At 35.4% G+C, this 24040-nt stretch overlaps 1 protein-coding gene across 1 annotated transcript; it reads left to right on the top strand.

The window, feature by feature from the left end:
- Positions 1-9414: 9414 nt before the first annotated feature.
- On the top strand, positions 9415-22827 carry LOC104851113 (putative gustatory receptor clone PTE01). The gene is given in 3 exon segments (XM_033757311.1): positions 9415-10203; positions 10386-10502; positions 22636-22827. Coding segments are annotated over 3 exon segments (1098 nt in total).
- Positions 22828-24040: the final 1213 nt, after the last annotated feature.

Genomic DNA, 24040 nt, shown 5'->3' with positions numbered 1-24040 from the left:
CCTCCTCCTCCTCCTATTCCTCCTCCTCTTCCTCGCCCTCCTGTTCCCTTTTCTGCTGTCTGTCTCTCTCCTCTTCCTCCTTCTCTTTGTCTTTCTGGTCCTCCTCCGTCTCCTCCTCTTCCTCGCCCTCCACTGCCCCCTGAACCTCCACGCGCAATGTTCTCCTCCTGCCTGCTGGAGGACCCAGGGCTGAAAGCGATCAGCTTGGTCTGTCTGGCAGGGGGCTCATTGGCCCGTGCAGCTCGAATCCTGGTCATCAGGGCTTGGAGTCGCTGAGCGCAGGCCTCCTCCAGCCCCAAGTACATCTCCTGCCAGGACTCATGCTCCTCGGGCCTGTGGTACTTGAAGTCTTTGTGACAGTGGGGTTTCCATAAATGAGGCGTCTTTTCAGCTAGCCCTGGGTTGCACGTCTCTATGCGATGCAGCTGGTGAGGCAGGCACCTCTCCAACACGGGTTGAAGGACGCAATCGGGGATGAAGCTCACATCATAGATGGTGTCCAGGTTGTTGGAGAGAACCTGGCAGAAGCGCTGGTAGAAGGCCATCTTTTGCAGCACAGATGTGCGGGTGGGGGAAGCATGCAGCAGAGGGATGGCTGGGTCAAATGGAACCTCCAGTCCAAGCTCTTTGAGGTATCTCCATATTGATTTCCATAGTGGTTGCACCAGTCTGCACTCCCACCAACAATGGAGAAGGGTTCCTTTCTCCCCACAACCCCGCCAACATTTGTTATTGTGTGATTTCTTGACAGCAGCCATTCTTTGTGGGGTGAGGTTGAATCTCAGTTTTGTTTTCATCTGCATCTCTCAAATGACGAGTGATGTGGAACATTTTTTCAAATATTTACTTCCTGCTTTTAAATCTTTGTATGAGAAATGTCTGTTCATTTCGGATGCCCATTTTTGAATGAGGTCTTTGTATTTGGGGGGCCTGATTGCTTTGAGTTCTTTATATATTCCAGATAATAGTCCTTTGTCTGAAGAGCAGCTGGTAAAATTTTTTCCCCACGTTGTAGGTTGTCTCTTAGTTCTTTTGATGGTTTCCTTTGCAGTACAGAAGCTTTATAGTAAGATGAGATCTCAGTTGTTGATTCTTTGTGCTGGTTCCCATGCTACTGAGGATTTGTTCATAAAGTCTTTTCCTATGCCTATATCTTCCAGAGTTCCGCCTAACTTATCTTTCAGCATGTTTACTGTTTCTGTTTTAATATTTAGATTTTTTATCACTTGGATTTTAATTTAGTGGATAGTGAAAGATAAGGGTGCAGTTTTAATGCTTGGCAGGTTGAGATCCAGTTTTTCCAACACCATTTATTGAAGAGGCTATCTTTCCTCCACTGAGGATGGTCAGCTCCTTTGTCAAAGATGAGGTAGCTGAGTACATCTGGATTTGTTTTTTCATCTTCCAATCTGTTCCACTGATCCTCAGATCTGTTTCTTTACCATGGTGTTTTTATCACAGTGGCTTTTTAGTGTAGTTTCAAATTGGGAATTGTTATGACCGCTGCCATGTGTCTGTTGCCTAGGATGGCCTTTGCTATTCTAAGTCTCTTATGGTTCCAAATGAATTTTTGGATTCTTTTTTCTAGTTCTGTGAAATATAGTGTTGGAATTTCAATTGGTATTGCATTGAATCTGTATAGCAGTTTTGGTAGTATGGCTATTTTCACTATGTTGATTCTTCCTACCCAGCAGCAGGGGACATATTTCCATTTTCTTATATCCTCCTTGATCTCTTTTTTCAGGGTGCTATAGTTTTCAGTGTAGAGCTCTTTTGCTCCTTGTGTTCGATTGATTCCCAGATACTTCATTTTTTTGGGTGCTATTGTGAAAGGAATTGTTTCTCTAATTTCTTTCTCAGTGAATCTGTTATTTGTGTACAAGAAGGCTATTGATTTTGGGGTGTTGACCTTGTATCCAGTTACTCTGCTAAAGGTGTCAATTAAGTCCAGAAGTCTTTTGGTGGAGTTTTTTGGGTCTTCAATGTAGAGTATCATATCATCAGCAAATAATGACAGTTCAACTTCTTCCTTTCCTATCTTTATTGCTTTAATTTCTTTCTCTTGTTTAATTGCTGTGGCTAATGTTTCCAGAACTATATCGAAGAGGAGTGGTGATAATGAGCATCCTTGTCTTGTTCCTGATCTTAATGTGAAGGTTTTCAGTTTTGGGCCATTTAATGTGATATTGGCTGTTGGTTTTTCATAGGTAGCCTTTATTAAATTGAGGTATCAACCATCTATTCCAATTTTTGAAGGTTTTTTTTATCATGAATGGGTGTTGAATTTTGTCAAATGCTTTTTATGCTTCTATTGAGAGGACCATATGGTTTTTGTCTTTGACTCTGTTAATATACTGTGTTACATTTATTGTCTTACATATGTTGAATCATACTTGCATCCCTGGAATAAATCCAACTTGGTCAGGATGTATGATCTTCTTGATGATCCTTTGTATTCTGTTTGTTAGTATCTTATTAAGGATTTTTGCACCTCTATTCATTAAGGAGATTGGCCTGCAGATCTATTTTTTAGTTGTATCTTTCCCTGGTTTGGGAATCAAAGTGATACTTGATTCCAGGAATGAATTTGGAAGTATAGCTTCCCTTTCAATTTCATTGAAAAGTTTGAAGAGTTAAGGCAGTAGTTCTTCTCTAAATGTCTTGTAAAATTCAGCAGTGAATCCATCAGGACCTGGGCTTTTCTTTGTTGGTAAATTTTAATTTACATTTTCAATTTCACTGACTGAAATTGGAGTGTTTAAAATGTTTTTATCTTCTTTGTTCAACTTTGGTCATTCATAAGTATCTAAAAATTTGTCCATTTCTATAAATTTTAATACATTTTCAATTTCACTGACTGAAATTGGAGTGTTTAAAATGTTTTTATCTTCTTTGTTCAACTTTGGTCATTCATAAGTATCTAAAAATTTGTCCATTTCTTCTGTTTTCCATTTTATTGGAGTACAGGTTCTCAAAGTAGGTATTAATAATCCTCTTGGTTTCTGTTGGATCTGTTGTGACTTCACATTTTTCATTCCTGATTGCATGGATCTGAGCCTTTTCTTTCCTGTTTTTGATAAGGTTTGCTAAGAGTTTATCAATTTTATGTATTCTTTCCAAAAAACCAACTCTTTGATTTATTTTTTGTATCATTTTCTTAGTTTCCATTGCATTGATTTCTGCTCAAATCTTTATAATTTCCTGTCTTGTTCGAGCTTTGGGTTTTTCTTGCTCTTGTTTTTCTAGGAGTGTAAAAATCATCATTAGGTTTTTTTATTTTAGGTCACTGATTTTCTTAGTTTGGGCATTCAGTGCTGTGAATTATCCCTGTAGAACTGCTTTCATTGTGTCCCATAGATTCCTGTATGTTGTACTGGCATTTTCATTTATTTGTAAAAACTATGTAATATCTCCTTTAATTTCTTCTGTGATCCATTGATTGTTCAGGAGAGTGTTGTTGAATTTCCATGTGTTTGTGAAGTTCCTACAGTTTCTTGTGGTACTGATCTCCAGCTTGATTGCACTATGATTTGATAATATACAGGGGATAACTTCAATTTTTTGCATTTATTCAGACCTGTTCTGTGAGCCAATATGTGGTCTATCTTGGAGAATGACCAATGTGCAGCTGAAAAGAATGTATATTGTGATTTTGTGTGGTGGGATATTCTATAGACATCTAATAAGTCCATGTGTTCCAAAGCTTGGTTCAGTTCTATTATTTCATTGTTGATTTTCTGCCTAGATGATCTGTCCATGTGTGATAGTGGCGTATTTAAATCCTCCACTACAGTTGTGTTAATGCTTACTTGGTTTTTCATGTTACTTAATATTTGTTTTATATAATTGGGGGCATTTATATTTGCTGCATATATGCTTATGATTGTCATCTCTTCCTCTTGAATTGTTCTCTTTACAAGGATGTAGTGGCCTTCCTTGTCTCTCTTAATGAGTTTTGGCTTGAAATTTACTTTGTCTTCGAATAAGATTGCTACCCCTGCTTTTTTCTGGGCTCCTGCCATGTGGAGAATTGTTTTCCATCCTTTTGCTTTCAGTCTATGGGCTTCCTTTTGTACTAGGTGTGTTTCTTGTATACAACATATTGTTAGATTTTTCTTCTTAATCCATTCTGTCAGTCTATTTCTCTTGAGTGGTGAATTGAGGCCATTGACATTGATGGTTATAACTGATATGTTCTGACTTATTATTGTTATGTTACTGTCCTTTTGTTGACTCTTTTTTAGTTTTTGTCCTTTCTCCTTTTAGTTTCTTGCCTTGCCTATTTGATCTGGTCTGTTGGGCCTCATGGTGTAGTGACCTTCATTGCCCTTTTATAGGATATTGTTTAGAATTCCTTGCAGTGCTGGTTTGGTGTTCATGAAGTTTCTCAGGTGTTCTTTGTCATGGAAATATCTTATTTCCCCATCCATTTTGAAAGAGAGTTTTGCAGGATACAGCAATCTAGGATGGAGGTTATTTTCTTTTCAAACTTGGAATACCTCACTCCAGGCTCTCCTTGACCTAAAGTTTTGTGTTGAAAAGTCTGCTGTGATTCTAATGGGCTTTCGTTTGCATGTGAGTTGTTCCTTTTCTCTCACTGCTTGTAGTATTTTGTTCTTCTGTTGGATTTGTGGGATTTTGATTATTATATGTCTAGGTGTAGATTTTTTTTGATCATGGTTAGTTGGAGTTCTATATGCCTCACTTATCTGTATGTGTAATTCTTCCCTTCTGTTTGGGAAGTTTTCTGTCATTAATTTTGTAATGATCTTTTTTAAGTCATTTGTATTTTCTCCTGCTATTTCATGGATTCCTATCAGTCCATGGTTTCTCTCTAGATTGCATAAATCTTTCACCTTTTACTAAAAATTCTCGAAGATATATGATATTGAGTGACTCACAATGGTATTAATGTGTATACTGACCATGGTTAAAATTGTACTTTTGTTGTATGTATTTCATTTCAAAAATGAAATAAGGCAAATCACCATTTTAAAAATAGTATAAATGGCTAAAGTGATTAGTATGAACTAGTTTTCTCTGACTAGATGAAGAACCTCAAATCTTTTCTGAACATTTGTATTTCTTTTGTCTCCTTCTTCCATTAGAGTAGGGAAATCCTTAGAGATTGGGACAGCATGGACCAATTTCGCTAATTATGAGCTCTGTGCATTGAGCCCCTAAGGTCACAAACTAGTCAATAATTAGCCTCGAGCCCTTCAGTAACTCTGGTCCTGTGTCTAGCTCCATACTTGTGTTCCAGGATCTATTGTTGTATATATTATGAAACTTCTATGTGTCTTTGTGTTCATTTCAATCCCCAAAACAGAGATTGAACCTTCACTGGACAGCAGATGTAAGAAGGTTTTGAGTCTTCTCTCATTGGCTATGACCAGCAGAGAAACAGCATTACCCAGTAAGTGAACAGGGATTTCCCTGAAATCAGAATGATACTAAAAATTATTATTTCCTTATTCTGAGGAGAAGCATGACATTTTTGATGGTCAGAAGTGAGGGAATATATATGAAAAATATAAGTTATAAGGAATAGAAATTTTATGATTTTGGTTGTAGTGGAGGGAAAGAAAAAATTATTATTTCAATCTTGCTTTTGTTTTTTCTGTGTCATGGACACATGGACCCTATAATCCACTTAATTGTATCTCCATACATTATTTTAAAAAACACAGAAATATCCACATTTTTTCAAAGCCACAAAGAAAAAGAAGCTGGTGACTATATGCTTCAAGCTTAGATTAAAAAAAAAACCTTCATATCATTTCATGCTCCAGTGCCATTGGAATATGGTTTACTATATGTAATAAACTTCTTACTTGTTTAAAGGTGTATATATTTATTTTAAAAGCAAAATCTCTCTTATGGGAAGCAATGAAAGCAGCCCTATAAGGAAAATTTATAACAGTGAATTCTCACATCAGTAAAAAAGAGCGATCTCAAATAAACAGCCTAATGTTGAAACTCAGTCTTCTAGGAAAAGAACAAATCAAGTCCTAAGGTCCACACAAGGGAGGAAATTGTAAAGGTCACAGCAGAAATTAATGCATTTGAGATGGAGAAATCTCACAATTGCTAAATGATTAAGTTCTAAGTTTCTTTAGTTGCTACAGATATGCATATGTGTTATTATTCTTATTTTCCTCTAATATATGAGCACAGAGAGGAAGAGAGATTTACACACATTCTGCCCTCATTAACAGGTCAGTGACACAGGTCTAACATGTTCATTCCTTCAGTGCTATCCCTTTGCACAGTATCCAAAACTGATGGGAAACAGAAATGTTATTCCTCATGTGATGATGAAATTTCTTTGTGTGGTGTCATACAGAGATCATTACTGGAAAGATGTCAAGAATATCTTTAAGGTGTATCTGAGGAAAAAGAGGATGTAGGTAAAATGAGTCAACTATGTTGCCCAAAAAGTTGAAAATTTCTGTGCATTATTTTTTGGAAATCAGAAAAATATCACAGTAATATATAACAACTTTTTACATGAGTGACAGGGAAAGAAGCACAAGAACTTAGAAAATATTATTATAATAATTTATTTACATGGTAAACAAGGCATCTCTTTCTCTCCCTAAATCTCCATCCTCTCTGATAAGGCCGTGAATTGGTTGAAGACCTAAAACCACTACATGTAGATATAAGCTAGTCTGCTTGGGAGCAGTAGATGTTCTGTAACACACTTTAGGTCCCTTTCAGGTAGTTTGTTTTTTTATCCAAAATGTGTTCCTTGGGTGGCTTCCCAATCATCTTGACACAGGTCACTGTGAGTGCTGCTTCCTTCCTCCTGAAGGAGGATCCTCTGTGAGCCTTGCTTCTCTTTTTGTAGCCTAGAAGAGGACAGTGGAGCAGCCTACATCTGTGCATGACTTTTATGGAATTTTTTGTGGTGTCCTGGGCACTTCATGTCCATTAAGTGGGAATCTGTCTCTGTGCCAGGCGCTTCCTCTTGTGCTTCTCTTCTCTGGAGAGAGATGAAGCAGCTCTTTTTTGAGAAGCGTGTTCTCGTGGGGAGGTCTTCTTTGCATGAAAGGCTCTTTCTTTGGGGGTTCCTGGGGATTGAATTCAGATCTTGCCCTTGTGAGGAAGGCAGAGACACCACTGAGCTAAATCACTGGCCCCTCTTTTAAGTAAATTTTTAAGAAAATTGCTTGTGGATTCATAAATCAGTGTTGACCTGGAAGCATTGACATGGAAATCTACCCATAAAATTCATGACAACAGATTCTTTTGAGGACAGCAGAGAAAGAAATTGTAGGAAGTACTAAAAATTTTAGGTTATTTGTTCAGATATCTAAAGAATATTAATGAGGATGTAAATAGAATTATACATTTATATGCTAATATCTATAAAGATAATATGAATGGGAGATTTTCCAAATGCCAGTGAATATCCTCAAAGAGTGGTTCTCAACTTTCACTTAAGAAAGAGACTCAAAAATTAGAAATGTACATTTTTTTATTAATATATTAGGCTAAGCCTAGAGTATTTGGATATATGACAATGTCTCCAGATAAATATACGCCTAAATTAGAATCAACAGTGATGCAAATTAAATGACTTTCAAAATATTTTCTTACAGTACCTACATAAGGTAGGTAATTCTTATCCCCATTTTATAGAGGATAATTACATTATTTACATGTGTGTTTACAAGATTTCATGTACCTTTTTCTATTGCAGCTGTGTTTTAAGGTGTGCTTACATTATTTCATGTAGCATTTTGAGATTTTTCCCAATTAAGTGACAGAATGGCTACATGAAAATATAGATCTCAGTTTTCATCACATAGCTGTAATAGGAACAATTCCACTCATATACCTGGAAAGGTTGATGTGAAAATCTGTTGGTTAGAATTAGGAAGGCTGGGACTCAACCAGGGCCCTGGAGTTTCTTTGTTTCCAAAGTTATCAACTTGATATAAGAAGTCTTATGTCAGAATAGCAGTTATGCTTATTATCAGGCTATGGTAGACTAGAGTCAGCGAAGAGGTGTCTTAATTTAAAAGGCAAAGTTACTTTTTATCATTTGTCATTTTTATTGACATATACAGTGTACACCAATCTATATTGGTGGTGATTATTTCAAAAGATTATGTGCACATATCAGAATCTGTGATATATAAATTTGAATGCAACAAAGGTAAAGATGAAAGTTTTATATTTAATAATTTATACACAAACAAAATTTATGTACAATTTGTATACAATGGCTGGGTAAGTGCTTACATACTTAAAACACGAAACCAGTAAAAACAAGCAAAATGAAAAATTTGTAATTTTTTACACAGTGGCTCAAAAGAAAATATTCTTTTTTTTTCTTTTTATTGAGTTTATTGGTACATTTTAGGTATACAGTACAGTTACATTTATTTTTGGGATCTTGTACCTTTACATGACCGGTCTTTGTTCTCAGAAGAGAATGAACTTGAATTTAATTTTCAGATAATGTAGTCCTACATTTTATAGTACTTGTAGATGCCCTAGTCAAGGTAATTTGTAGCATTTTATTGTATAAAATGAGGAATATTTCAATACTTATCAGTTTTCTTCCAAAAGAATCATATTTTCTTAAAGGTGGATGGCTTAACTATCCTCTATACTTTTTGGAAAACATTTCCACGGTCTTGGTTCTCAGAAGAGAATTAACTTGAATTTAATTTTCAGATAATGTAGTCCTACATTTTATAGTACTTGTAGATGCCCTACTCAAGGTAATTTTTAGCATTTTATGGTATAAAATGAGGAATATTTCAATACTTATCAGTTTTCTTCCAATAGAATCATATTTTCTTAAAGGTGGATGGCTTAACTATCCTCTATACTTTTTGGAAAACATTTCCTACATTTCACTGCGATAAAGGACTTCAGTAATCTGTGTTCTTGGTCTGATAACACTGTGCAGTAGAGGACAAGTAATGTGAAGGTGGAAAACAAACCACCCAACAGTGAGTCCTCCATGGTGGAGTTTGTCACAATAGAGCAATGCTGCTGAAGGTCTGTGGATCTCTGAGCATTTCACTGTGATAAAGTACTTCAGTAATCTGTGTCCTTGGTCTGATAACACTGTGCAGTAGAGGACAAGTAATGTGAAGGTGGAAAAGAAACCACCCAACAGTGAGTACTCCATGGTGGAGTTTGTCACAATACAGCAATGCTGCTGAAGGTCTGTGGATCTCTGGTGGGAATTCTATGCTTATGGATACTTGCACTCAGAATATATGAAGATTATTGTGTGATATATTTTATTACATTTTTTCAATGGAATTTATTTAAATGTGCTCAAGCAACATGGAAGGACATAATCTCACATGTGTCTCAGAGTTCTACCTCATGCGCTTCTCAGAGGACCCAGACCTGCAGCCCATCCTCTTTGGACTGTTCCTGTCCATGTACCTAGTCACAGTGCTTGGGAACCTGCTCATCATCCTGGTTGTTACATCTGATTTCCATCTCCACATCCCCATGTACTTCTTCCTCTCCAACCTGTCCTTGGCTGACATCTGTTTCACCTCCACCACAGTTCCAAAGTTGATTGTGGACATCTCAACTAACAGCAGGGTCATCTCCTATGAGGGCTGTCTTTCACAGATTTCTATTCTTATCTTTTTTGCATCTGTAGATGACATGCTTTTGACTGTGATGGCCTATGATCGTTTTGTGGCCATTTGCCAACCCCTGCATTATGCAGTCATTATGAACCCTCACCACTGTGTCTTCTTAGTTTTACTCTCAGTCTTTGTTAGCCTTTTGGATTCTCAGGTTCACTATTTAGTTTCCTTACAAATTTCCTGTTTCAAAGATGTGGAAATTGCTAGTTTCTTTTGTAACCCTTCTCAACTCTTTGACCTTTCATGTTCTGATACTGTAATCAAAAACATAGTCACATATATGATTGGTATCCTATTTGGTTGTTTTCCTATGTCAGGGATAATTTTCTCCTATTATAAAATTGTTTCTGCAATTCTGAAATTCCCATCATCTGGGGGGAGGTACAAAGCCTTTTCTACCTGTGGTTCTCATCTGTCAGTTGTTTGCTTATTTTTTTGAACAAGTGTTGGGATGTATCTTGGTTCAAGTGCATCACATACTTCCAAAGAGGGCATGGTGGCCTCACTGATGTACACTCTGGTCACCCCCATGCTGAATCCCTTCATCTACAGCCTGAGGAACAGGGACGTCAGTAGCACCCTGAAGAGGCTCCACCTTTGGAAAATCTAATCTTCTTACTATTTATTTGGAATGTAGTTTAGAAAATGTGGTAAAAAAGAAAATCAAAATCTTATTTTTAAATGTTTTCTTTTTGGTTTCATTGTTTCTGAAATTTAACATTTTTAATTTTATACAATGTTTCATTGCAGAATCAAAGGAGTTCAAGGGGTAATATTATCATTGTTCCTAAAGGTGCAAATTTCAGTTGGGAAAGTGAAAAGTTTTTGGAGATGACTAAGTGTGAGTTTGGCAAAAAGTATTACAATGTATGTAACCAAACTCTGCACTTAAAACCACTTAAAATGGTACCTTAGATAAGTATATCTTTCCACAATGAACAATGTAAATAAAAAGCTGAGGACTTGATTAAAAAAGGAAAAAAATTACCAAAGATAACAATATTCTTAATATGTCGTCTGTGTAAAAAAAGAGCCCCAAATCTTTGTGATGTTCATTTTTAACTTCCATTTAATTTCTGAAATTCAATGAATTAAAATAATTAAATAATAAAACAATATGGCCCTATATGGATAATTATAAGCTGCATGTATGCATCGAGAGTTCAAGATTATGTGATATGACAGAACCTGTCAGTTCTTCCAGTGTCTGTTTGATATCTTGAGATATCTGTATCTCTTTCATGTTCATCTAAATTTGAGGAAGCTCAAACATCATCCATAACAATTCTCTGGGCTGTCCTTGAGATTTTTCTGTTCCTCAGGAGGTGAGGAATGTGGAAACATACAGGTTAACTCAGAAGTGATGGACAGAGGATGGGGCTGTTGGAAACATTACTTCCCATCATGAAGACGTGAAAGTCTGCACAGTGAGATGGGATGATAAGACTGTGCGCAATGTCAGCTAAGAGGACAGTGAAATGCATGTACTTTATTACTATGGAGGACCCAAAATCTCAAAGTTTTCCTTTCCTTGCACACTGTTCCTACTTCTCAGTGACATCTAACATGTGATAACATACTATGGTTGTCAGTAAACTATTTCCTCAGCATCCCCAGAGAATTATGGTAGAGATGAAGAGGACAATGGGGAGGATGAAAACAAACATAAGGTCACAAAACAATAACTGAAGTTCTCCTTAATGGCAGCATCTAAGTCATGTATTATACATACTTTGTTTCATTTTATGTGTACAATATTTCTGAGTAAAAGCCTCTGTATTATTTTAAAAGGAAAGAGGAGCACTGCATTTTTGTATAATTAATCACAAGTTGTTGGGTAGAAAATAGTGAACACATATTTACATGAGGCTATCTGATAACACACACACACAGAACATTTTACCAGGCAAATCATGGCACATATTTCCTTTTACAAACCAACTAGTTTTTTCTCTTCCAGTCCCTCCAGAAAGGACACATTTCTTTTTGTACTCTACACTTAGGAGCCCCAAGTAGATCACCGTGGAGAGAGGAGTGAAAACTACTGCATGCATTTTTGGAAGGAATCTTTAAGAAGTAAAGAGTAAAGGTTGAAAAGATCTACAATGATTAGTTTTTCTTTCATGCCTAACCCACACTCCATTCTTTCCTTGAAGCTGTCCACATCCTTCTCCTCTCTTATAAATCATCCTTCTCAACTTCTATAGGATAAATCAACTCATGTTAGATCTCTCTCCAACTCTAAAACTGAAAAGTGTTTAATTCTCCCATATATAACTGCAGTGTAGACATAAAAATCTCTACTGAAAACTTTATTCTGGTTAAGGAGCAGAATGATTTATGTGTTGGGGACAGGGAAAGAGGACATTAATAGAACCTTTTCAGTAAGTCCTAGTCTCCTGTGAGCCATGACAGCACAAGGTGAATTCATTTATTAGACAGCGAAGATAGAAAAAAATGAGACTTAGAGAAGAAGCTTAGCTTTGGGCCTGATCAGTGCTACTCTGGGCAACACAGATGAAAGCCCTCAAACTTGCCATACCTTTATTCCATATATCAGGAGAAACAAATGTAACAGATTACACATGGCAGTGAGAGGTCATGAAGAGAGTAACAAATGAAATAGGTGATTCAAAGGGCAATGGCAGCAGTGGCAAAAATTCTAGAAAAATGAGGAACTTTGCAGATGAAGATTTGTTCTTCCCAGGATGTCTCCAACTAGAGTAATCTTGTCCTGGAGAAACACAGCATCACCGGACCATTGACGTTTTAGGTGTGACTGGAGGCAAAGGTGGAGTTGTGTCTTAACATGCCATAGCTGGCCTGTAGACAGTAAAACTAGGCTCTCATAATGATGTAATTGTGAAATGATTTTTCCAAAAATCATGTAGAATTGCTTGAGACATTTGTGGATCCCACACAGAGCTTGAGAATTTAATTTGGAATTTTGTCCCCACCACTTACTAGTATGTAAAGTGTGGCAGGTTGTTTTTATTTTTGATATCTGAGTTGATTTCTAGTTTATACTATTGTATGAAGCATGCAATAAACATATGATGTATGCTTCTCCAAATATTAATAGGTAATGAGTATATAAGGCTGAAATGGTCAGTAGTGATGCAAGGATTAGTATTAGACATGACTCAGGAAAATTTTGAATCTATAACTTAAAAGTAATATGATGTATATGATAGGACTGACTTTTTATTGGGAAAAGCACAAGTGATAGTAACATTTAGTATACACCATATGTTGGAGTTAAAACAAACACTCTTGTCTCACATAGTGGCTGGTAATTTTCACTTGTACAAAATGAAGAGAGGCACAAAAATGTTGAAAGAATACCATTGTAATAATAAAGTAACAAATTATAGCATGTCCTGACAAAGCTGAACAACAGTGAAAGAATTTGAAATAGGCAGAAGTACTTCACAGCAAGCCTTGAATCTACATGTGCATATAAATTAGTTCATTTCAGGACAGCAGGTATGTTGTAGAGTGCTTAGAAGAATATTAGTTAATTTCAGTCTATGTTTTTAAGAAAACGTTTCATGGGTACTAAAAATTAAGAATATTTGAAGTAAGATTTTTGAGAATCTGTTTAGGGACCCATAAGTCCACACTGATATGAGGACATCAAGTCAGATCTACTCACCCAGCTATTGACATGCATTGCCTTTAGGGATGTGTGCAAGAGAATGGAATTATGTAGCTTTCAAAAACTAAAATTTAGTAGACAATAATTTAAATTTGTATGAAGTATCAAGCCTGTATAATGTATCAAATATGTAAAAAATTCAAATATTTGTAAAGCATTAGTTCTGAGGCAAACATTAATAAATGTTGATGTTTTAATAAATGTAGTGGGTATTTTTGACAGTAAGCTAGTTCTTTTTTTTTCTTTTTATTGGTACATTCTAGGTATACAGTACAGTTACATTCATTACTGGGATCTTGTACCTTTACATGACAGGTCTTGGTTCTCATTTTTTCCCCTTGTCTGTGCCCTCCATTCATCCCCTTCCCCTCCCCATTTACAAACATTTTATTTCCATTTTTTCATTTTCTCATATTTTTCTCTTATTCCCTTTCCCCTACCTGGAACTTTCCCTACACCTTTACCCCTTTTCTTACTGTTTCACATTGTTCATTATCTTGTTAGGATCTTGTGTACTATTATAGTTTTTCACACCAGAGAAACTATTTGGTATTTACACATGTGTGACATTTATTTCACTTAGGAGTATATCCTCAAAATGTATCCATTTTCCTATAAATGAGTCTAATTTCTCATTCTTTATGGCTGAGTAGCATTCAATTTTATAGAAAATCCACATCTGCCAGGACATTGACTCCACTACAGAAGCAAGTGAAAATACATTCCTTGTATGAGATGAAATTACTTGGTCAATAATCATGAAAAGACTATTAGTTGGTATCCATCCATAACATTTTTGACAGGAAATGTTGAGTAATAAGTTGCATTTGATTAGGATGGACTTTTTGAGACAAGTAAAGGTAGATGATTAATAGGAAATGGAATATGTTGTAATTCATATAGCAGTCACCAATGAATATGCTACTTAGAAATTTTCCTCTGTTTGACACAGAGAAAGGCAGAAGGACTTTGAAAAGTTTGTATAAAAAACTTGCTAAAAGATATCCCTGCCTCAATTAATGCTGTGCACCAGTTTAAGCACTTTAAAATAATGTATGTACTTTACCACATTTTAATGAGTTCAGTATATGCAACTCGAAGTTGTTACAATGTAAACTGTGTACGTGTGCTGTAGGCAGTATGTAGTTTAGTATTATATGAAAGTGCTATGTGTGTACAAATAATTACTGATGCATATATATTAACATTAAAATTACTCCTTGATCTAAAGGCAGTAGTTTCTTTTGAGGAACATGTGTTCAGGAGAACAGAATCATGCAAAGGTATTAAGAACTCAAATATCATAGTTGGTCTCCTAAAACACTCCAAAATATGACTTCTGAGGTGCATATGGTAATGGTAAAGGTTATTTTAAAATTATGTGTATTAGTGGGCATAGGTATATGTAATGCTAAAGTTTTATTTTCTAAAAATGATGAGGTCAGAGATTTAGCTCAGTGGTGCCACACCTGCTTTGGAAATGCAAGGTCCTGAGTTTGATCCCCATTCCAAAAAATAATCAAATAAATAAATAATAAAATAAAATTAAAATGAGGATACATTTAAAGATTCTGGTATCAAAACTGATGTATGAGGGAACTGTTAAGAAGTTAACATGTAGGTATTCTGAAGAAAAAGTTAGGTTTGATTCCAAGCTAGATATCTTGATATTTTAAAATATTAATATTCACAGGTAAGTATATTCATTAAGGAAGAGACAGAACTATAGTCTGTGTAATTTAAAAATATTTTAAACTGCTTTTAAAAAGCTGCCCAATGAACCTAGATGTAAAACTTCTGAGTAAGGTACTAGCAACCAGAGGGCAACAAACCATCAAGAAGATTATACAACATGATCAAGTAGAATTCATTCCATTGATGCAGGGATGATTTAACATATGCAAATCAATAAAAGTAGAGCATTATATTAATGGATCCAAGTACGAAAACTACATGATCATCTGAATAGTGCAGAAAAAGCATTTAACAAAATCCAATACCCATTCATGATCAAAATCTTGTAAAATTTCAATAGATGATTTTTACTTGAGTCTAATAAAAGCTACCTATGACAAACCAACAGCTAACATTATACTAACTGCTGAAAAACTGAAAGCTTTCACTCTAATATCAGGAACAAGACAAGGGTATCTACTATCACCACTCCTATTCAATTTAGTTTTGGAAATAGTAACTGGAGCAAGTAACAAAATAAAGAAATAGAAGAAGCAAAGATAGAAAAAGAAAAAGTTAAATTATCATTATTTGAAGATGTCAGGATATTCTATATAGAAGACCCCCAAAACTCCACCAGAGGACTTCTAGATTTAATAAATAAATTCAGTGGCATAGCTAGATACAAAGTCAACCCTCCAAAAGCAGCATTCCTGTGCATGAATAACAAATTCACTGAGGGGGGGGGAGAGAGAGAGAAAGAGAGAGAGAGAGAGAGAGAGATTTAGGAAACCACACCTTTTGCAATAGCATTGAAGAAAATGAAAAACTCAGGAATCAATGTAGCAAAGAAAGAGATTACCTTTACACTGAAAACTATAGTACTCTGACAAAAGAGATCAAAGAGGATATCAGGAAACTGAAAGAAATCCCTTTTCCTCCAATCTACACAGTCTTCACAAACTCTTCTGAAGAAGTACCATCTGGATTTCTGCTGGATCTATTGTGATTTCACCCTTTTTATTCCTAAACGTATAGACTTGAGACTTTTCCTTACTTTTTAAAATAAGATTTGCTAAGGGTTTGTACCTTTCTTTGTACCTTTGCAGAAGGAACTTTCCCATTCATTGAATTTTTTACATTATTCTCTTAGTCTCCATCACATTACTCTGATCTTTATAATTTCCTCCCTTGTATGAGCTTTGGGAGTCTCTTTATCTTCATTTTCTAGAAGGTTGAGGTGCATCATCAGTTTGTTTATTTAAGTTCACTCCATTTTCCTAATATGGACATTCACTGCTATGAATTTCCCTCACAGGACTTCTTTCACTGTGTCCCATAAATTCTGATAAGTTGTATTGGCATTATTACTTCATTGTAGAAACTTTCTAATTTCTCCTTTAATTTCCTCTGTGGCCCAGAGGAAATTTCCATGCATTTATGAAGTTCTTGTTTCTTTTCTATTTATTCCTAATTTCATTGTGCTATGGAAAGTATAAATAATTTAAAGAAGAAAAGATAGCATGGATATTAGGAAACAGGCACTTAAGCCATTTTTAAAATGTGAAAAGGATCTGAAGATAGAAGGCAGAAAGGGAAAGATGAAATAAGAGAATAAAGATGTATTATGTACAAGTACCATCTCCTCACATTGAATACAATTATTAAGAACAAGTAACATGCACTAACAATAAAGAGGCAAAGTTGTTGATAAGGATGTAGATAAAAGGAAATGTTTGTGCACATTGTGTGAAAGTAGTTAATACAATCAGCATACATCATAACACTGTGATTTTACATGAAGATAAAACTAGAACTGCCACACAATGCAACATTTTCGCTAGTGGATACATGTCCAAAGGATATATATCCAATGTATTATAAACAATCCATGCTTCTGCATATACTGGAGTGCAGTTCACAATACCCTAGATTGCGGATCAACCTAAGAATCCACCCATTATGGATAGATAAATGTGTACATAAATCATGGTATATATATATATATATATATATATATATATATATATGCAATCAAACAGTATGTAGTCAAATGAAAAAATGAAATCCCATCATTGAGAGCAAAATGGATGAACCCAAACATTATACTAAGTAAAATAAATCAAGGACAGAAAGATATCTACTATATGATCTCTATCCTATGCTGAATCTGAAAAAAGTTTATCTGATAGATATACAGAAAAAATGGAGATCATCAGAGGTTTATGAATTGAGATGGAATATTGGACAAATTTGGGGCACAGTTTATACAATTCTAGATAGGAAGAATATTTTCTACAGATTTACTGTACAGTATTGTAACTATGATTGGTGATGAAATATTGTATTCTTGAAATTTTGTGAGGGCATATTAAGCATCTCACCACAAAGAGGATCACTATATAAGGTATTGTGCATGGTATTTTAAAAATCTAATCATTTTACCCTATATAATGTTTGTGAAGAATTATAATACAATTTCGTCTGTCAATTTAAAAATACACAAAATTAAAAAATAATACGAAAAATTTAGAAACATTTCTGATGTTCACTAGCATCCAGACAGTAAATAATCCATTATATCATCAGAGAACCTTCATTGGAGGCCAAATGTTTTGCTCAGTGTTGCTGCATAGCAATCAGAAGGTCCTGAGTTCAATCCCTGGTACCAAAAATAAATAAATAAATAAATAAATAAATAAATAAATAAATAAATGAATAAATAAATAAATAAATAAATAAATAAATAAAAAAAAACAAAGAATCTTCATTAGAGATATAGCAACATGCTTCTCAAGATCTGCTGCATTACAAATTAGCTTTCCTCAGGGCATCCCTGACATTTTTAAAAATCAGGCTGAAAATAATGGATTTATATTTACAGGAAAAAAAAATCTTGTCTCCCTCTTCCTATTGCTGACCACATGGACTCAAAACTGTCTGAAATTTTTTTCATTTCACTCTCTTCTCTATACCCCAAGGGACCTGAATTATTCAGAGAACGCAAAGACAGTAGAACAATTTATTTAAAGAGGAGCTCTGAGAATTTAATCTGTGACATATGTGAACCTTTAAACAGTCCCTCATTGCCCATTACCTGTACTCTTCTACTTCCAACCTTTGTTAAAAGCCAATGAGCTTCTCTGGAACTGATAGTGGAGAAGATAAAGTTTCAGCTGTAACCAACAGCAGGAGTTCATGTTTCCTGGCAGAGAAAAAAGAAAACAAGTGGGTACTCACCTTAACTTTTATTCTTATACAATAAAGATCCTGGGATAACAACAAATTTACTTATCCTGTGAGCGTGAAGTCTCTGTACCTTGAAGAAATTTTAGTTTCCATCAAAACCTGTCTTATGAGGATCAGGATGTACCTCAGCAGTTCCAGTGCCTGCCTGGCAAGAGCGAGGTCCTGAGTCTGATGCCTGCTTAAAAAAAATCTGTCTTATCAAGCTATCCTTCTGCTTTTTTTCCCCACTCTTTGAAACTTAGAATCACTGTCTAAAAAGAGTTATTTTCTAGAGAGTCTCCAATTCTTCTTCATTCTTTCCCATATAATGTAGTTTTCTGTCAGTTTGGACATCCAAATATTTTTTCAGTAATTAGACATATAAAATCTACTGTGCATAAATTATTGTCCATTTTGTTCAACTTCATTGGATGCCTTTTTGAATTTTTTTTAAATACTGGGGAAGAACCCAGGGCCTTCAAATTAAACTGCATCCACGACCCTTATTTTATTTTTCACTTTTGAGACAGAATCTCACTAAGTTGCTGAGTGGTCCAGGCTGGATGCAAAATTTTGAACCTTCTCTCTCATATCCCTGAGTCATGGGATTATGGGAATATTACACTGTAACTGCCTTATATCCTCTATTTTTAATGGCAGCTTTACTACATGAGACCTTATTTTAATTCTAAATTCTTAAATTCATTCTTTTACTCCAGTATCCACAGTAGCAACTTCCAATAATGCAACTAACCCTGAGGTTTTATACTTAGCTAGATTTCCTTCTTTTTATATTACTAATCCCACTGAATGCTCAGGAACATTTTGAATGACTTAATTTGACCGAGTGTGTTTTGGCATTTTCGTCTTTAACAAACACTCTAATGTGGTGCTTAATGGCTTCCCCATTTATGAGAACATGACTATTGTTCTAATGTACCATTTTTATGTTGATTATGGTTACCAAAAACATTCTTGATGAAGTAAAAAAAATTGTCTCTGGCTTATTCATTTACTGACAGGTTCAGCCCTAGCTGCAAAACACAGCAATAGCTATTCTACTTTTCTTAAATCCAATATTGATAGTTTGATTATATTTAGAAGTTAAATTAATTGACCTGCTTTTTGTGATGAGTTGTATTTGCCAACCTTGTTTAGTTAAGACACTTTCCATTTCTAGAAATGGAATTAGTTCTCCATAATGTGTTATTTAAAATAGATATGAATGCATTTTATTTATCTTTAATATTGAGATTTTCTTCTATGTTCTGGGATATAAGTTTGAAGGTTATTTTTTGTGATATATTTAACATTTATGTTTCAAACTTCATTAAATACATTCAGTATCGTGTTCATTCAGCACATGCAATGTGACAGAAATAACATTAGCTCTGTAAAAGATAAATGATGAGGCCAGGCTGTCCCAAAATCAGACCACAAGTAAAGGTAAAATTCACAGTGTGCAGGGATATTGAAGAAGACATAAGAGATCTCTAATGGAATCTCTCCCTCTCTCCCCCTCTTAATGCTCAATCTCTGCTCTCCATCACTCTGGCTCTTCAAATCCTCTCCTATAGCAAGCTCACCAACAGAGAGAACACCTGCACATTCTGTTCTTGTAGTCTCGAATGTTTCTTCTCTCCTTATCTCTTCTTATCGACAATGACCCATCACTCCTGCCGTGGCTCAAATATGCATAACTTAGAGAAGTCTCTCCTCAAAACTTTCCCATAATACAGTTTTCCCTATTTTTTACAGTGTATTGGTATACTTTAGGTATGCAAAGGAATTACATTAACTGTCGGGATCTGAGACATTTGCATAATGTATCTTGGTTCCTTTTTCTTCTCATTCCCCTGCCCTCTTTTCACCCCCTCCACCCTACCTATTTAAAAAGACTTTGTTTCCATGTTTTTCCTTTTCTCATACTTTTTCTTTTCCATTCTTACCTTTCCCCTACTCCTCCCACCTCCCCTACTTCTTTAGACCTTTGCTACCTGTTACACAATATCAATTATATATTTTAATCCTTATTTACACTTTTAGTTTTTCATACCACAGAAACTATTCGATATTTACACATATATGTCCTATTAATTTCACTTGAGTCTGACTTCAGTGTGCATCCACTTAGCTATAAATGTCTCAAGTCTTCCATTCTATAGGCCTTCATAATACTCTCATTTAATCATAGAGATTGTAAACATTTATTTTTAATCTTCCATTTGTATTTTAAGATGTTAAGATGATTGATTTGTAGAAGTCTTGAATGTTTTCATTCAAGTCAAAAACATATTAACTGTTCTTATTTGAACACAAAACATACCACTCAAGGATATGGGCACATGAGCACACACATCCTACAGGTTTTGTACCTGATTTTAATGATTGTGTAATAGTCTTCCTTCCTCTTATTTATTCAGTCCACACCCTTTTTTCCTCATTTCAGAAAAATTCACCTGGAAGTAAATCTCACAAGGGAGGATCCACAGGAGTCTTCTTTAATTTGAAGTGCTGTATAGCAGTGAAAAGAGGTAACAGACAAGTTCTGTTGATATGGCTAAAATTTCACCTTTGATTACTTTCCCTGGTTTAAGTTTATATTGATAAACAGTAACAATAAAGACAAATTTGTGCATATATTAAGAAGAGAAATTATTATTTATGAACTATCCATTTCATGTTATAGGAATAACAATAGAACAGTTACATCTCCTTGTCATTTAATCTTTTTATTCAGTCCTGTCATACAGTGAATATTTACTACTCTCACTATAGACTTAAAATGTTTATGACCAAGAGAGTTTAAGTAATTTCTCAAGATTACACAAATGAGAAATTGGTAGCCCAAAATTTTATTCAAGGAAATCTGACTGAAGAGTCCTATTTTAAAATTAATTACAAATCTATAAAGTGGGAGAGTAAGATATGCAAAATTATTAAAATAAGGGAGAATAATGACAATACGAATAGCTGTAACTTCTTGAGGATGCTATAGCACACAACAGAACTAATCCTCAAATGTAAGATAATAGTAATAATCATACCTTTAAGAAAAATAAGGCCCTATGAGTTAACTGCCACATTCCAAGGAATCTTCAATTTGTACAAAAAGATTATTTGAGCTATAAATCCATACTTTATCACACAAATAGGTACACTGGATATGAAATATGGGAATAATCCAAAATAATAAACAAACACCTTCAAATATTTTAGAATGATCTTAAGAAAGAAGAAAATCATGTATGTCTATAAATACAAAAAAGAAATGCTGTGATAGAAGTAAGATTTCTGACAGACTAAAGAAAATTTTTTTCATTGAGTTTACTGGTAGTTTTTTAAGTACACAGTACAGTTACATTTATCACTGGGATCTTGTAATTGACAGGTCTTGGTTTTCATTTTTCCCCATACCCCCTACCCTACGTTTACCCCCCTCCCCTATTTACAAACACTCTATTTCCATTTTCTTATATTTTTTCTTTTCCCTTATTTCCTTTCCCCTACCATTCCTGCTTCCCCTACACCTTGAGCTCTTTTGTATTTTTCCAAAAGAATTAAAAGAATCACACCACAGTGATATATGTGCACCCATGTTTATAGCAGCACAATTTGTAATAGCTAAAACTTAGAAAAAGCCCAATTGCCCATCAGTTGGTGACTGGATAAAGGAGATATGGTTCTTCTATAAAACAGACTACTCCTCAGCCATAAAGAATGAGAAACTAGAGTCATTTATAGGAAAATCGATGCATATTGAGGCCAAACTCTTAAGTCAAATAAATAAGACACACATGTGTAAATACCAAATAGTTTCTCCAGTGTGAGAAACTGAAAGTGTAAATAAGTTCCAAATTTACAACTGACAATGTGAAATAGGAAGAAAAGAAGTTTTGAATAATTACAAACAATGAAAATGGAAATGAGCTACAACTTGGCTAAATGAATCATTATACTGTGAATACTGAAATGAATCACAGTATAATGAAATGTGGATTGTTGACACCCAATCAAATGTGATTTTGTTATATATGTTTATATATGTGCCACTTCCTGAGGTGCCAGATATCTGTACTGAAAATACAGCTTATGCTTCTTTGTTAAGTAGAAAAACAAGTGATTGGAAGCATACAAGTGCATCACAGCTCCTCCTCCTCAGTATCTCAGATCATCCTGAACCGTGGCCTCTTTTCTTTGGGCTATGCCTGCCCACGAACCTGCTTGCAGTGCTTGGGAACCTGCTCATTATCCTGGCCACCAGCTCTGACTCTCACCTCCACAACCTACATACTTCTTCCTATCTAACTTGTCCTTTCCTCCAACCTCCAGCACAGTCCTAAAGATGCAGGTGAACATCCAGGCGCACAGTAAAAATATCTCCTATGGAGAATGCCTCCCTCAGGTATGTTTTTTTTTTTTTTTACTTTTTTTCTTCAGATGAATACTTTGTTACTTGCTGTGATGGCCTATGACAGTTTCCTAGCTATATGTCATCCCCTGAAATACACAGCCATCATGAACCCTTGGCTCTGTGGCTTCCTGTTTCTGATGTCTTGGTTCCTAAACTTCTGTGTCTCCTTGATTCACATTCTGCTTGTGAAGGGACTAAGCTTCCATAAGGGCCTGTGAACTGGCTCAGGTGCTCAAGGTGGCCAACTCTGATACCTTCATCAATATCATATTTCTACATGTGTCAGCTGCACTCCTGGGTGTTTTCTGTCAGTGGGGTATTTTTTTCTTACACTGGGATGGTCTCCTCATTGAAAAATGTCCACTGGAGGCAAGTGTAAAGCATTTTCTACATGTGGCTGTCATGTGTGTGGTCTGGTTATTCTGTGCAAAAGCATTCGGAGTTTACCTGAGTTCTGCTGGGACCCAGTGTACCCCTGAAAGCTCTGTTGCCTCTGTGATGTACACTGTGTTGATCCCCATGCTGAACCCCTTCATCTATAGCCTGAGGGACAAGGATGTGAAAATGGCCGGGGAAGACTCCTCAGCAGAGCCTTCTGTTATCTCTCACGGATCACTGACCTCAAAACTAAGCGAACATTGTGATCCCTAGATCAAGTGCTGTGACTTTTGATATCCTGGCTTTTTTTTGCTCTTATAAGATGTGTTTCCTTTTTCTTTTGCTCCCAAAACATCTATAAATTTCCTTGTATATGAAGAGTGACTGATAATGTAGTGAACCCTTAAAATGTATTACAGTAAATTACACATGGTCTTAATCACTGTCAAAATACTCTCCCATGCTTGAAAAACACTCAATACACCCTTCTTGCCTCCTTCCTATGCAGTCTCTGATGGCTTTTGATGAGCTTGTGGCCACGTGCCACCCGTGACCTTATTTTGTCTTCATGTCTTGCCTTTGTGGGTTCTTATGATATAGAAACCTTTCAACAATATAGAACATTCTCTTCTCTTCTGTGATGCTTTGCACCTCCCAAAACTTCCTGTTTTGATAATTTTACCAATAATGTGGTGAAGTAGATTGCTGAAGCCGTATGTGTTTTGGTTCATTTTAGGATTATTTACTGTTAACATAAAATTGTTTTTTCTATTCTGAGAATCCCATCATGAGGTTGACTACATACAGTTTTTTACTGAAGGTCTCAAGGGTAGCTGTTTGCTTGTTTTATTGAAGAGGGCTTGGGAGGGTACCTTGGTTCCTGTGTGTCTTATTATCCCAGGATCAGCACTGTAGCCTAAGTAATATACATGGCAGTTACCCTTTGGCCTGATCCCTTCATCAGTAGCCTGAGGAACAGTGATATTAAAGATACTTTGAGAAAGCTCCATGACAGAACAATGTAACTTCAGGTATGTTTTTTTAAAAAAATCT

Source organism: Fukomys damarensis, unplaced genomic scaffold, assembly GCF_012274545.1.
Source record: "Fukomys damarensis isolate Sample0158 unplaced genomic scaffold, DMR_v1.0_HiC HiC_scaffold_30, whole genome shotgun sequence".
Taxonomy (NCBI): Eukaryota; Metazoa; Chordata; class Mammalia; order Rodentia; family Bathyergidae; genus Fukomys; species Fukomys damarensis.
Note: the sequence above shows the minus strand (reverse complement) of the source record. Positions and strands in the feature narration are given on the sequence as shown.